The sequence below is a fragment of the Electrophorus electricus genome, chromosome 1 (assembly GCF_013358815.1).
Source record: "Electrophorus electricus isolate fEleEle1 chromosome 1, fEleEle1.pri, whole genome shotgun sequence".
Taxonomy (NCBI): domain Eukaryota; kingdom Metazoa; phylum Chordata; class Actinopteri; order Gymnotiformes; family Gymnotidae; genus Electrophorus; species Electrophorus electricus.
The window spans coordinates 32,911,226-32,922,087 of NC_049535.1; the positions used below are offsets into that span (position 1 = coordinate 32,911,226).

Below are 10,862 nucleotides of genomic sequence, written 5' to 3' on the forward strand. Positions count from 1 at the left end.
GTAAAATGAACTATTTTGAAAGGCGAGTGTGCCTGATGCATTTCTACTCAAATATTTAAGTGATCTTAAATATTTATTAAATAATGTTTCAGTGGAGTCTGAGCCAAGTCAGAAACCCTCATCCTAAACGAAAATATCTTGGCAAGTAGCTCCACGCCAGGGAGGAGCTCGGTCATGACAGGAGAAAGTACGCGGCATTTTTTTTGTGTCTTTGTAACTAGTTCATCTCATCAAAACCTTTTCTGCTTCAAGTTGTATTCCTAATCAGGAATTAACAACGCTGTTGTTAATGCAATAGATTAAACATCTAGCTAGACACTCAGTTCATTTATTTAAACCACGTTTAGCTAGCTGGCTAAACCGTTTCAGAGACAGCTTTCGCAGCTCGCTTTAGGGTGGGGATTTTGGTGGAGCTCCCAAGCTGCCTACATTAAGTGCGTGTTATGGCAAGTGTTGCCTCCAAAACTGTGTACGACATCTTTCAGTCCATGGAGTACGGTGCCTCTGCTTCCACCACTGCTACTGCTGCCCGGGTAAGGTGGCTGGCTGGCTTCCACATGTGAGAAAAATAAAGGAAATGGCTGTTGAAGAGATTGGACATACTTATTAGCGGGGGTTGCATGCATGGCACTGAGCTCCATTATGTTTTCATTACAACATTAGATATCTTATTATTAATTATCTTATGTTGGATTTGTGACTGCTGCATAACCTGCTATCCAGCATAGTGATTATAACTCACAGGGCGAGCGTGTGACCGTGAACTGGGTTTGTGAGTTTTAGATTTAGACATATTGACCAGATTTCACCGTTACTTTGAGCATAGAAGTACAACGTAGAAATTATCGTAGATAACCCCAAGACTGCTGAATCCTTTACGTTACAGATTATTTTATGGTTTGGTTTTAAACGGGTGTCGCAGCCGCAATAAACATAGCTAAACGTTCGAATTTAACCCTGGCTCTAACATTGTATTTATATATAAAGAGTGAGTGATGCACACAATTGTTTGAAAGGACAGATGCAATAACACTAATTACTTTTAGCAACATTCAAGCTTCACTATAGCGTGCGTTTCATAATCTTGTTTCTGTATCTTCTATATCAGACTTGGCTTGAGCAACACTCTCAGTCTCTTGGCCTCTTTGTTGACGGGGGATTTGTTAGGCCGGTAGACAGGCAGACCCTCCGAGTTACTGACTCCACAGGTGAATCCCATAACAGCTGTTCTATGATTGCACCATTCACTGTCCCTTCCCATCCGCTTCTCGCCCTCTCCTTCAATGTGCTCATTATTTTTGCTCCACACCAGGCACAGCTCTCTGCAGTGTATCTGTGCTAAGGAAGAGGATGTTTCGGCCTGCGGCGTCTCTGCTTCTGCAGGCTTCAAGGCCTGGAGTGAGCTGAGTGCCCACCGTAGAGCTAAAGTCCTGCTCAGGTACGAGTCCAGCACGAACGTGGAGTGGAACTTGTCCTCGGGTAGCCATCAGAGATCCATAGCAGACAAGTGCTGAAAAATACAAAGTCAGGTGTCACTATGAGATATCACACAAAGCTCTCACTCACAGGAACTTCGTTACCACCACCGAATCACTAAATTCCCCTCCACTGGCATTATAGCATGCTATTTTGAATGTGTTACTCAGTACTCTGTGTATGTTGCAGGTTGGCCAACACACTGCAGAGATACAGCCAGTGCATGTCTGAGCTGTGTGTCCTGTCTGAGTGTCCCTGCTCCTCTTCTGCCCTGGTCAGACTGGCTCACTACTATGCTGGCTGGGCTCAACTCCGAGACACACTAATGCCTAACTGGACACCACGAGGTTAGTGAATGCATCAAAGACAGAGCCTGTTTACGTTTCTTACTTTTGATTCTAGAGTAATTGAACTGAAGTAGCGTGATCTGATTACATTCAGTTGTGTGTATTTTCTTAAATAGGTAATTGATGAATTAATTAATTACACCGAGTAGTTTATCAGAGTGTTAACTCATTAAATAAATGTTTCAGTGACACATAGATTTGGACCAGTTTGTGAGAGAGGACAATTTTCGTTACTTTCATATTTGATTGCAAGAACATACCTTGAATGAATGAATGAATGAATGAATGAATGAATATGCTTCCCCCCCCCCCCATGGTTTGTACATATGTGGTATCGTGTATTCCAGGTGTGGTTGCTATAGTTGTTTCAGCTGACTGCCAATTTTACTCCATTTGGCTTAAGGTCTTGCCTGCTCTGGCTATGGGTGAGTGGCTTGCCCTTTCTACCAGTTCATGCATGCACACACACACACACACACACACACACACACACACACACACACACAATCACTATTTCAAGCCACAAACTCCACTTTTTTTCTTTCAGCTCAAATTATCCATTTTATCTGTAATTAGTAGTACTGTGGCTAAGCATTTTGAAATATATATATATATATATATATACCTAACCATTCTATTAAGTAACACTTAGAGTGACATAGTATAGTAACTTTGTTTTTGTTGTTGAGTAAAGAGTCACACATGTTTGCAGGTAGTCATAACTCATACACTTTGCTTCCTAGTACGGCAAACGACCTTTTGATTAACCAAACATGACCTGTCGCTTTTTAACTATTTCATAGGCAATGCTGTCATTGTGGTCCCTGGAGTGAAAATGGCTGCCCCTGCCCTCTTATTGGCTCAAGTGTTTATGGAGGCGGGACTTCCTGCTGGAGTGCTGAATGTAGTGACTGGTGATTGCGCTCTGGTTGCCAGAGTGGCTCAGAGCATTCATACCAGCTACCTGACGTTCTGTGGGAGCAAGCAGGTGTGTGTGTGTGTGTGTGTGTGTGTGTGTGTGTGTGTGTGTGTGTGTGTGTGTGTGTGTGTGTGTGTGTGTGTGTGTGTGTGTGTGTGTGTGTGTGACCCAGACCCTTTGCATGCACTTTATTTGAAAAGTGTAATATTAAAATGTATCTTATTAATAATAATAATAAAAATGAAATGCCCTCCTTGTCCTCACTAGGATGGAGAGCTTCTAGCAAAGCAGCTGGCCGGTTGGGGTGTGCCCACATCCCTCAGCCTTTCTGTCAGTGCTGTGTGCCCTTTTATCATCTTTGAGTCTGCAGACATCGACAGTGCTGTGGATGGAGTGATTGAGGCAGCATTCAAAAAGAACAAAGATGTAAGTGAGCAGGTTTCTATAATAAGGACCCGTTGAACATTGCTCGCTCTCTCTCTCTCTCTCTCTCTTTCTGTGTCTGTGTCTGTGTTTCCTGTCAGTTGAGTTTAATTGAAAATAGATTTATTGGCATGACTATATATTTTACGATGACTATAGTACTTCTATGCCAAAGCACTTAGATGAGTCTCTATCACTTATAAGCCTGTGAATCAGTTGTTAAATAGAATTTAGGTTCTAAGGAAAATAAAAGTTCCTCTACATTAACACAATTTTAATTATATCAATATGGTAGTCATATAAAATACTTAGGTACAGCCTGTATGTCCGGTGTCCATTTCTATATAAAATCTGAGTGCCTGTTATGTGCAGAGCCAAATCCTGGTGCTCTAGATCATGCAGTTAGTCATTCTTTTTTGTTTTATCTTCTTTGTTTAGATGTATTTTATTCCCTTGTCTATGTAATTTCTATATATTTGTAAATAATCTATTGTGTCAGTCTCTTTAGTATGTTACTCACCAAGACAGATTCCTTGTATGTGTATGTAACTGGCAAATAAAATACATTCCTGTTCTGATTTTTCCCTCAGTGGCAGTGGGTGCTGTGTGTGCAGGAGTCCATGTGGGACAGTGTAGTGGGCAGACTGAAACTGAGGATGACTGGAATGAAGTGTGTCCCTCTGGCTAGTGAGGCACACAGGAGCCTGGTAGAAACTGCAGTGCAGCAGGCCGTCCAACAGGGGGCGACAGTGAGTCATGGTTGACATCATTTCTCAAGTTTACTGCGGGAAAAGGACCATCAGTAAACAGTAATTCATCACTTTCAGCATACGGTGTGTGTGTGTGTGTGTTGGGGGGGGGGGGGGGGTTGTTTATTCTAGCTGATCCAGTCCTGTCCCCCACCTTCCACTGGTGGTCTCTATCCTCCCACGGTTCTGTGTGGGCTGGCTCCGCCTTGCTCTGCAGTGACCACGCCACCTCCAGGGCCTCTTCTACCCCTCCTCTCCTTCAGGAGTGTAGTTGAGGGGGTTACTCTGGGTAAAATCTCCTCATTCTTTTACTTGTCTCATTCTTGCAGAACGTAAAAATGTATAGATGACTTTGGACCTGTTCTGTCAACCTTTGCACGTTTCTCTTACTTTGGTGTGAAACTCAGAGAGGTGCAATTATTGTCATTGCTGTATATTACAATATACAGTCATTACATTACATTACAGAGTGGCTTTTAGTAATCTCCTAATCCAGACAGCTAAAGTAGTGATAGCAAAAGTACGGATAGTTAAAGTGTTGCCGATTGTTTGTACATTATCCTGCATGTTAGAGTATGTTTCTCAGTAGTTCCCCTTGTGATCTGTGAATGTTTAAAGGTAACCACAGTCCTCACGGCCAAGCTGCATCTATCTGGACTGAAGACTTGACCTTAGCTTTGGAGACTGCCAGGAGGTACAAACACATCTGGCTGTTTAATTTAGTCTGTATAAACTATTGGTTGTCTTTACTGAAAAACAGTATTTACTGTTGTCTGCACCTGTTTACATGCACGTGTGTGTGTGTGTGTGTGTGTGTGTGTGCACATGCATGCATGCATGCATGCATGCATCTGCGTGTGTATAGTTTGAAAGTAGGTTCAGTGTGGGTGAATAGTCACTCTGTGACTGACCCCTCCCTCCCGCAGTCTGGACGGAGAGACAGTGGGAACTGCACCAACGGGGGCAAAGAGGTAGATGGCTTTCTACCTGCTGATCCTACGGTCCGAGCACCATGGGTTGGGCTCTTTGCATGGGAGTTGTCTAAACCTACTCAATTGAGAGCCACTATGTAGATATTCTTAATACATACACCGTATGCGCTGTATACATGCAGTGTTTTCTGTTGAGGATTATGTCTAGACCAGTGAATCTGTGCAGAACTGCTTGAAATGAGTTCCAGCTAACTGGCCTGGTTGTTGCTCGGCAGGGTCTGTATCAGTTCCTGTGCCCGTCCCTCACACCCCGTATGCCCCGCTCCACGCCCCGCTCCTTGGATTACAGCGCATTTGGTACGGCTGCCTCCACGTTCATGGTTCCTGAGGGCTTTGATCCATCCAGGTGTGTCCAGTGCACATTAGCATTGCTAAGCAATGAACCAGTAACATAATCTTAATTCAATCTTCTCTCTTTCTCCCCCTCTCTAAGTGTCCCTCGTTCCTGCTCACAGTTCATTGGTGGTAAGCTTTGTAAGGCTGATTCTGGCTGCATTAGGGTAGTGAGTTCGCCAGGGGGTGCTGTGTTGGCTTACTGTGCTGATGGAGGAAGGAAGGACATACGTAATGCTGTGGAGGCAGCCTTAAAAGTCCAGCCAGGGTATGGAGTGATTTTATCCGACCTTTGTCCATATGGAATAGACTCTTTGGAATATCTTTGAATTCCATTTGGAACTCTTTTTTTTCCAGTCTAATGTACCAGTGTTTTCAAATGTCTTGTGTCTTTAAACAGTATCATGCTGTATTAATGCGGGCAAGTTTGATGTAAAATATTTCTATATTCCTAGACTCAACTGTATTGTGAATTTCTCTGTACATACATTATTTACACTAACTGTACTGCACAAATAAGGCATTAGTTGTTTTAGATTTTAGTCTTTTACATATCTTTTCTAAAAAACGTGAATTTCTTTTATATTTGGCAATGTGCACATAAGACCAGCTATCAGACCTTAAATTCTAACACAGTGTGTTTGTTTTACTGCTACTCTGTTTAATGTCATTGCTCTGTATACTGCCTTTTTTCATTTTTTATGTTTAAACACAGGTGGCTTAGGAAGAGCTCCGCTGCACGCGCGCAGTCCCTCTATGCTCTTGCTGACAGTTTGGACAAGAGAAGGCGGGACATGGCTGCGTCCATCCAGGCTCAGACAGGCATCTCTATGGATGAAGCAAATGAGGAGGTGGAGCTTAGCATCTCCAGGCTTTCTGATTGGGCTGCACGTTGTGATAAACAAAGTGGAGTAGTGCCAGTAAGAGACTTCTGTTTTCAGGATTTACCTTCTAAATCTCATACTTAATTGGCTCATATTGTATTTTATTCATCTGCATGATGTGCATTAATGATGGCCATCTCTCTAAAGCCCCTTCCACAGACTGGATCTGCCTTCTTAATACCAGAGGCATTAGGAGTTGTGGGTATTGTGCTCCCAGACACAAGGCCTCTCCTCTGCTTGGTGTCTCTGTTGGGGGCAGCTGTTGCCATGGGCAACGCTGTCATAATGGTGCCAAGTGAAAAGCACCCCCTTCCAGCCATCGATTTCATTCAAGTTCGTATTCATTCGTGCAAATGCATGTGTGTTTTGATGAGCGGCAACCTTTTGGGACTGTTTAAATGTATGCTTATAAGATGTTTGTTTCAACTTTGGACACTTTTACGTGACCTTAAAAAAAGTTAATGATATACTTTGGGCTTTTTTCTTGTTATAGATTCTTCAGGTGTCAGACATTCCTGGTGGTGTGGTTAGTATCATTACTGGTGGAAGGGATCAGCTGACCCAGGCACTGGCCAATCACAGTGAAATTCAGGCCATATGGTATTGGGGCTCTGTGGAAGTGAGTGTGACAATCACGTAGTGGATGACTGTCAGCAGTCACCATTTCAATAACAAGCATCTGTCTCACTCTGTCAAGCTCTCTACAGCTCTGTTTGCCTCTTGTTCTTTGTCTCTGTCTCTTGCTCTCGTTCTTGCCCTCACACTTTGCGCAGGGTTGTCAGTTTCTTCAGTACACCTGTTGCAGTCCACTGAAGCGTATGTGGCTGCACTGTGAGGAAGAGGTGGATGAGGAGGGAGGAAGATACTGGACCCACCCAAGTCCCTCGTTCGAGGAGGAAATGTGGAGGGAGGCTGTGGTGTGGAAGAGTGTGTGGATCCCTACTGCTTAGCAACGCAGAGAGCAAAGATTTAAAAAGTGAAATTGAGGCTGAAGTGGTTGGGGTGAAGGAGAATTTGACAAGAAAACATTGGGAGGTTTTTTGGTGGGCTTTTCTTTTATTCTTAAAGGAAAAATTATGTTCCCTATGGTTAAGTTTGCTTTTTAATTCTTGGAGGTAACAGCCTCTTAATATAACATATTATTTTGGAGTAATAAATAAGGGTTAGTGTTCCTGGGAGATTACAGAGGAACATATTGTTAGACAAAATGAAGAAGCAAAATGGTTTATAATTCTGCATTTGGTGCAAGTATCAGTTCCCTCCCACCATGCTACCATTTGTAAAGTGGGAAATGGTTTGAAACCAGCTGACGCTGCGTTCTGTTGCTACCTCAAACGAACTCTGCAGTTTTCCTTTGAACAGTGAGCCTCAGATGTAGTGCTTTGTCCAGACATGCAAGTAATTCATATCATATTAAAAATGTCTAGCAACAATTTAATTTCCTTGTTGATCAACCTGTACCAAGTCCGTGTTTTTGCAGGTAAACCAGACCAAACGGAGAAGGTGGTTTTAGAGCAATTAAGAGATCAAACAATGCCATTCTGATGAGGTCTAAATAACTAACAAATTACTGATGTCCTTCATTAAAACTAAGATAATGAGTAAATATTAAGAGATGTAGTAGATTAGAATTTAGTATGAACATGGACTACTTGTAACTTGATAATATACTACTACTTTGTTAATGAAGTCATTTGATATGTATATTTTAAAAAATACTAAAGGAGGTCTTTGTTCCTCCACATCTTTTTATCATTAACTTTGAATTTACTCTTGAAGTGAATGCTTTACGATTAATATTGATCTATACCATTTGAGATTTACGAGAGAGCTGACTGGCTGTAGAGGATTTCTGATGTCATTTTGTTCCATGATGAAATCTATTCCATTTAGTCATGCTATGACACTTGTTGACTGGCTGTCACTGATGTAAGGGCAGAGAGCTACAAACCTCTATAGAGCCAGTCATTCTGAACAAGACAGTTTGTGAGCGCAAGCTACATAGTTTAGATCTAGTTTAGCTCGCTACAAACCAATGGGCCTTACTTTTCAGATCCTTTTTGGCAAGCACTTGTGTGTTCCTGGTTTCTGCACATATGAAAACATGAAGGGCGTGATAATTTGTTGATGTGTAATGACAGGGACTCACTATGTTTAAACATGACTGTTGAGCTACACCCTGTTTTGGATACAACCAGTACACCAGGGGTGCCCAGCTCTGTCTCTGGAGATGTGAAATGTCATACAGTTAGCTCTATATTCAGATACTACAGAAGGCCTGGATTTGGGTTGGAACTAAACACTGCAGGGTAGATCTTCCCAACTGGAATCAGGCACCACTACCTGAAGATTGCAGAGTCTGCTGGGGCCAACTAGCAAAGTTCCCATCTTTGTTAAGGAAGAGAGGTCTTTAATGAGATGATTTTGACCTGGAATATAACAGCCTCGTAAACACAGTGTGGGTAATATGTTACTCACATTTGGCCTTGATGTGCCATGAAACTGCATATCATGGGGATATTTCTGATTCAACTTATCTGCTAGTTATCAAACCATTATCAATTACAGTTACTGGTAATTATGTGTTAATTAGGTTAGTGGAGGGGAAATACTCAACTGTGCAGTGCTCCGGTTCTTTGGATGTAGATTTGCATAACAGGACTGAATTCTGACTTGAGTCTTGCTGCAGTGGGTGGTATTATACTTCAGTTCAAAGAGTGTACCCTTTCCCTCAATGACTATATTTTTAATAATAAATTTAGTCCTTAATCACTGTAATGGATATTAAGAGTTATTACACTTAATTAAACGGTTACAATCTTGTCCTTGCCTTGTGTAAGTAATTATGCTCTTATTGCTTCAATGAGATGGATTTAACCCCTTCTCGTTTGGGGAAGGGGTGCTCACTTCATTGCAGGTTTTTAAGGCAAACTACAGTCCCAGACATTAAAGTGATACTAAACACATCTGTGACATCCATAACCTTAAAAATGTGGGAGGAGGACATATCAATAAAACTATAAGTCACTTGGTCATTAGCATTGACATGGTGATAAACTGTAGGCATTGCTTTAATCATACAATGATATGCGGAGAGAGATGGGATCTGTGAAACACACGAACGCGTCAGCACCAACTGCAGTTTAGTTTTAACTCATAAGTAGTAAAGGCACCAAGAAAGTATTTCAGCTAAAGTTAAAAGTTCAAGTTCAAAGAGGATTTTATTGTCATTTCAGCTATAAGTACACAACAAAAACGAGACAGTGTTCCTCCAGGACCATGGTGCAACACAAAACAACAGTGCAACAGACAACATGCTACACAAGTGCAAAAAAGCTTCAATAAACTATCTTTTGTAGATGCTATTTTCTTATTCCCATTGTACTGTGGGTAATCCAGAAAAAGCAGGCAAACCTGATCCACTGCTGTTATAATAACCGAAGGCAACTTTTAATTATAGTGTCATAGTCATAGAGTCATAGTGAGATGGCACAATTACACGGTATGGGAAGATGTCGGTGGCTTGTCACAGGTAAAAGTTAAAAGCTACCTGCTGCTGCAAAACTTGTCAAAATTTACATTTATGACATTTAGCAGATCAACTTTCTTTGTCATGTGACTATTCCTTATATAGAAAGGAAATTAGTTTAAACCAAGACACAGGTAATATACATATTAACATTGCAATTGTCAGTTGATTAATAAACTGACATTTTATGGAAATCAAAAACAGATTTTGCTTATTGCAAAACATAAACTGCACCAGAAAATAAAACATTGTATACACAAAATACATTATAGATATGAACATTCATTCTGATGCAGCCAAGTATATTCAATAATTTAAGAATGGACTTGGGGTTTATTCTAGGCGTAAATTTAATTTGTGTTTAAAAAATGGTTTTATATTTTTGAGCATATTTAAAAAGTGATTAATCTTCACTGTGATTGTGCAAAGATGAGGGAGTGTGAAATGATGGTGCTATCAGTGAACAATAGAAATTCAGTTGTATGAACTTATTCAAAAACAATTTCTCCTGACATTATTTTCTTGATTTATAAGACTTGTGCATAGTTTCATCTCATCTCTTCTGTTACAGTAAAACCAGTCTCAAGCTATCATCCAAAAACCATGTAGGCATGTTATCATAGTTACAAACCCCGTGACACAGGCCGGCGGAAAACAGTAACTGCTGAGTCATAGTGACAAAGCACAATGTGAAGACAGTGTTTCCAGTGTGTAACTAAAGCATTCATACAAGTATTCTTAAGAGATTAGAACCTTTCATACATAACTATTCAAAGTTATCACCTCAGAAAAGACATACCAACTGATCACTATTAAAGAACAAAATCTAGGCTCAGAATTAAAGAAGTTAACATGTAAACAGACCTGTCTTATGAAATACCAATGCAATATTTACTCTGCTGCCTCTATCAGACTGGATTTAGAATTACATTTGATTAAAAGTACTCAGAACTTTGCAGATTTGCCAATATCATACGTTTTTGTATAGAATTGTTAGCTTTTTGTGTAGAATTGTCAGCTGTTTCCGGTACGTTTTAACATTATTAGATATTCTTAACAGCAGACATGTGACAGTTCTTTATGGATTTTGTTGACTAATGATGCGGTTGTAAACCCCCCCCCCCCCTTTAATATAAAAGCATATGAATCATGAATTGTAAATTCGCTCACATATATCGTTTTTCATGTGGGAAAACATAATGTGAAGTTT

General features: G+C 40.8%; 1 protein-coding gene across 1 annotated transcript; it reads left to right on the forward strand.

The window, feature by feature from the left end:
- The first annotated feature begins 165 nt into the window (after positions 1-165).
- On the forward strand, positions 166-8,946 carry aldh16a1 (aldehyde dehydrogenase 16 family, member A1). The gene is given in 18 exon segments (XM_035527773.1): positions 166-533; positions 1,109-1,208; positions 1,313-1,327; positions 1,330-1,438; positions 1,666-1,823; positions 2,171-2,248; positions 2,627-2,811; positions 3,010-3,168; positions 3,756-3,914; positions 4,047-4,203; positions 4,533-4,608; positions 4,780-4,885; positions 5,122-5,252; positions 5,340-5,507; positions 5,955-6,159; positions 6,271-6,456; positions 6,617-6,742; positions 6,897-8,946. Coding segments are annotated over 18 exon segments (2,385 nt in total). The 5' UTR covers positions 166-443; the 3' UTR covers positions 7,074-8,946.
- Positions 8,947-10,862: the final 1,916 nt, after the last annotated feature.